Source organism: Lipotes vexillifer, unplaced genomic scaffold (genome assembly GCF_000442215.2).
Source record: "Lipotes vexillifer unplaced genomic scaffold, Lipotes_vexillifer_v1.1 scaffold567, whole genome shotgun sequence".
NCBI classification, from domain to species: domain Eukaryota; kingdom Metazoa; phylum Chordata; class Mammalia; order Artiodactyla; family Lipotidae; genus Lipotes; species Lipotes vexillifer.
Genome location: NW_006776652.1, coordinates 1,894,748 through 1,898,258, shown reverse-complemented (window position 1 = coordinate 1,898,258; position 3,511 = coordinate 1,894,748). Strand labels below are relative to the sequence as shown.

The window sequence follows — 3,511 nt, the reverse complement described above, 5'->3', positions numbered from 1 at the left end:
TCCCCCCTGCCAGTAGCCCCTTTCCCCGAACAGCACCCCGGTGTTTATACCCCCCGGCACATGGAGCTGGCAGAGTTCTTCCTGTTACTTCCAAGTGGAAAACGAGGCTGTGTGGCCTCAGTGGGGTAGTGACCTGAGCCAGGGATTACAGAGTTCTGGTCCCCACCCCCCGTTTGTCAGCTACCTCCGATTACACTGTCTGATCTCCCCTGCCTGACCTTAGCTTCCCTGCTTTACTGTGAGAAGGGCGTGACACCTACCCGGGCGGTCCCGAGGCCCAGGGCCCAAGGAGTCACGTCCCTCGGCAGCTGGCAGCGGCGGACATCAAGCTGAGCCCTCCGTGGCCTCTGGGTTCAGCTAAGGGTGCTGTCTGCCGTGGGAGGTGGAAGTCAGCGTGCTGACCAAAGTTTCCCTCGGGCCTCACAGAGCAGCCGCTTCCTCCCCCCAGAGGATACGTGGCCTTGCTTCCGGAAGGCTGAAGGTAGTGTCCTGTGGACACACCCGTCCCCTGAGGTTGCCTGGAAATCAGTCAGCCCTGGATCCAGGCCTCCTCCCCCTCGGCTCAGGACCTTCCCTGGGGCTGGATTTCTACATCCTCTGTAGGCCAGCCCAGTCCCAGCATGTTGTAGTCAGCCTTGCCGTTGTATCCGACCCTGACCCTGGAGATAAAGCCCAGTGGACTTTCTGGGGGGGAAGAGGGTTGTGAGCACTGGTCCAAGTGCTGCCGGGGTCAGAGTATCAGGAGCTGCTTGACCACCCGCGGATGACGCCAGTGCTGCACATTCCTTCCTTACTCGTGCCGCCCTCCTCTCCGAGGACATGGGGTGCAGGGGGAGGTGGCGTGGCGGCTTCCCAGGCCCAGGTGCACCTGCTCCCCTGAGCCACATGCCTCTCCGCCGGCGAGGGAGAGGGGCTCACCTGGCATCTGAGACCCCGTCGTAGCACTGCCTGAGGCAAAAGCAGTGAAGTGAGTCCAGCTCCCCCGGAGGTTCTCAGCCGTCCCAGGCGTGTTCAGCCCTACCCCAGGGGGACCTTGTGTCCTGCGGGTGGCTGGTCCAGTTTGCAGAGCACCAAATAGGCCTGCGTCTTCTGCCCGGCAGAGCAGTCATTCAGGTGTTGATTTGATTGCAGTGTATAGGGGCTTGCAACTGAGGATTCGGAGAAGCGTGGGTGGTCTGGCCCACGTTAGCATCTCCAGCTACGTAGTGAGCCCATTACGGACACCCAGAAAGTGAGAAGAATCCGCTTTAGTGGCCTTTCTATCTGTTTCATCAAACTGCTGCCTGGGCCTATAGCTTTGTTTGGGGCATTATGCGTCAAGTCAAGTTTCTATCCTTTGTTCTCTGGCAGAGGTATTCATTACTCTTATGTCACGTGGACTCTTGATTTGTTGAGGCTTTTTCCTGCCCCATCTTTCATCTTCTCTGAGTTGCTCTGGGAAGAACCGACTCTGCTTCTGGTCCTGGGTCTCCCTCTGTGTGCTTCGCAACCCCCCCGAATAACCACTGCGCCGTCACCTCGGCTTGAGGCCGGGGCTCCACCGGCCACTCGGGCTCCCATCTGCGAGGTAGACGCTCCAGCCCCTCAGGCTTTGTGTTCAAGGAAGCTGCCCCATCTTCTGTCCAGTTCCAGAAAACCTGCTTGCAGGCTGGCCTGGCCTCCTCCCACACTCGTTAGGCAACGAGGAGGCAGCATTCCTGCCTGGGATGCGGTCCTGCCCTGGGTCCACCCCAAGACTGTGTTGCCCTTCCCAGTCAAAGAGGATCCTAGTCACAAAGATTAGGCCCACGGTGCCAAAAATGCCAGAGCCTCTGCTGCTGCTCTTTCTGAACAGCCACCCTAGCACTGCCCTGTGGTTCTTTTAGTCCTGGTGGGGCAGGAAGAGCTCCTGCGGTCGGTTTCCTCAAACATTTGGTTTGACAGTTTGGCCGTTTCAACAGTAGAACATGAGGATTCCTGTTTTTCCAGCAGAGTTGGTAGAAAAGGCTGGGAGTAGCTTGTCGTCATTTAATAGGAGTCGAGTCAATTTACAAGGTTGTCTTAGTTTCAGGTGTACAGCAAAGTGATTCCGTTTTTTATATATAGTTATAGATATACATGTATATATATGTATATATACAGGTGTGTATACATGCATATATATATGTGTATATATATGTATTTTTCAGATTCTTTTCTGTTATAGATGATTATAAGATATTGAATATTGTTCCCTGTGCTATATAGTAGGACCTTGCCGTTCATCTGTTTTATAGATAGCAGTGTGTATCTGTTAATCCCAAACTCCTAATTTATCATTTATCCCTTCCCCCCTCCTTTCCCCTTTGGTGACCGCAGGTTTGTTTCTATGTCTGTGAGTCTGTTTCTGTTTTGTAAATAAGTTCATTTGTGTCATATTTTAGATTCTACATATAAGCGATATCATATGATACTTGTCTGTGTCTGGCTTACTTCACTTAGTGTCATAATCTCTAGGTCCATCCATCTTGCTGCAAATGGCATCACTTCACTTGTTGTTAATGGCTGAGTAATATGGGAGTAGATTTCGGTTGCAGGTCTGTCACCTGCTGTTGGCAGCATGAGGTGGTAGGGAGGTGCCAGAGGGAGAGCTGGGACACTTGAGTTATCTGCTGGACCGTCACTACCGAATTGTGACCTTGGACAAGTCATGTCATCTCCCTGGTCTCAGTTTTTTCACTTTTTTAATGGAAGATGTTGGACAGAAGCTTGATCTCCCAGCTTTTCTGATACCAGCCCTCAGAGCAGCTGCCCTGAGGGCTCCGGGCCCCCTCCCAAGGGGTGCTGCCTCCACCTGCTCAAATGGCTTCCTGAGCTCTGTCCAGCCCTGTTCCTTCGTGATTGTCCAGAGAGCTCTGCTGGCTCTGCTAGCTCATCTGTCTTTTGTTTCTTCTGAGATGCCTGATGCTAATTAATAGAACCTGAATCTTTTTGTACCAGGTCAAAAATAAAAAGACTCCAAGGAGTCTTCAGCTCCTCCATGCTGTAGCACAGGTCTCTGAAATGTGGGGTGGGGGCTAAAGGGCAGTGGAGCGGCCCTTACCCTGTCTTCCTTCCCCTGGCCTTACCCCAAGGCGACATTCTCAGCCTGTGCCCCACCAAGGCCAGGGCCCCGTCTATCTCGTTCACAGCAAGATCCCCAAGACCTAGAACAGAGTCTGGCGTTTGGTAGGCGCTCGATACGTATTTTTGAATGAGTGATGAGCTGCCAGCCTGCAGCTCCAAGAACAGGCCCGTCTCCAGCCCACTGCGTCCGGCAGGTTTGGCAGTGTCTTCCCGAGCCTCAACATGGCGGTGAAACGGCGGGAGCAGGCCTTGCAGGACTACAGGAGGTTGCAGGCCAAGGTGGAGAAGTACGAGGAGAAGGAGAAGACAGGGCCGGTGCTGGCCAGACTCCACCAGGTACCGGGGAGAAGGGGCTGGGGCGGGACGGGGGGCCACGTGGTCCCACCAGCAAGTTCCTCCTTCACCCAGGGACCAAGACCCCACCCCC

The 3,511-nt window shown here is 54.2% G+C and overlaps 1 protein-coding gene across 1 annotated transcript in view; it reads left to right on the top strand.

Annotated features, from left to right (window-relative positions):
* BIN3 (bridging integrator 3) overlaps window positions 1-3,511 on the top strand; it is a 45,326-nt gene that overhangs the window by 38,569 nt on the left and 3,246 nt on the right. The window contains exon 7 of the mRNA XM_007450586.1: window positions 3,279-3,420. Coding sequence (XP_007450648.1) covers window positions 3,279-3,420 — 142 coding nt within the window. The remainder of the gene's footprint in view (window positions 1-3,278; window positions 3,421-3,511) is intronic.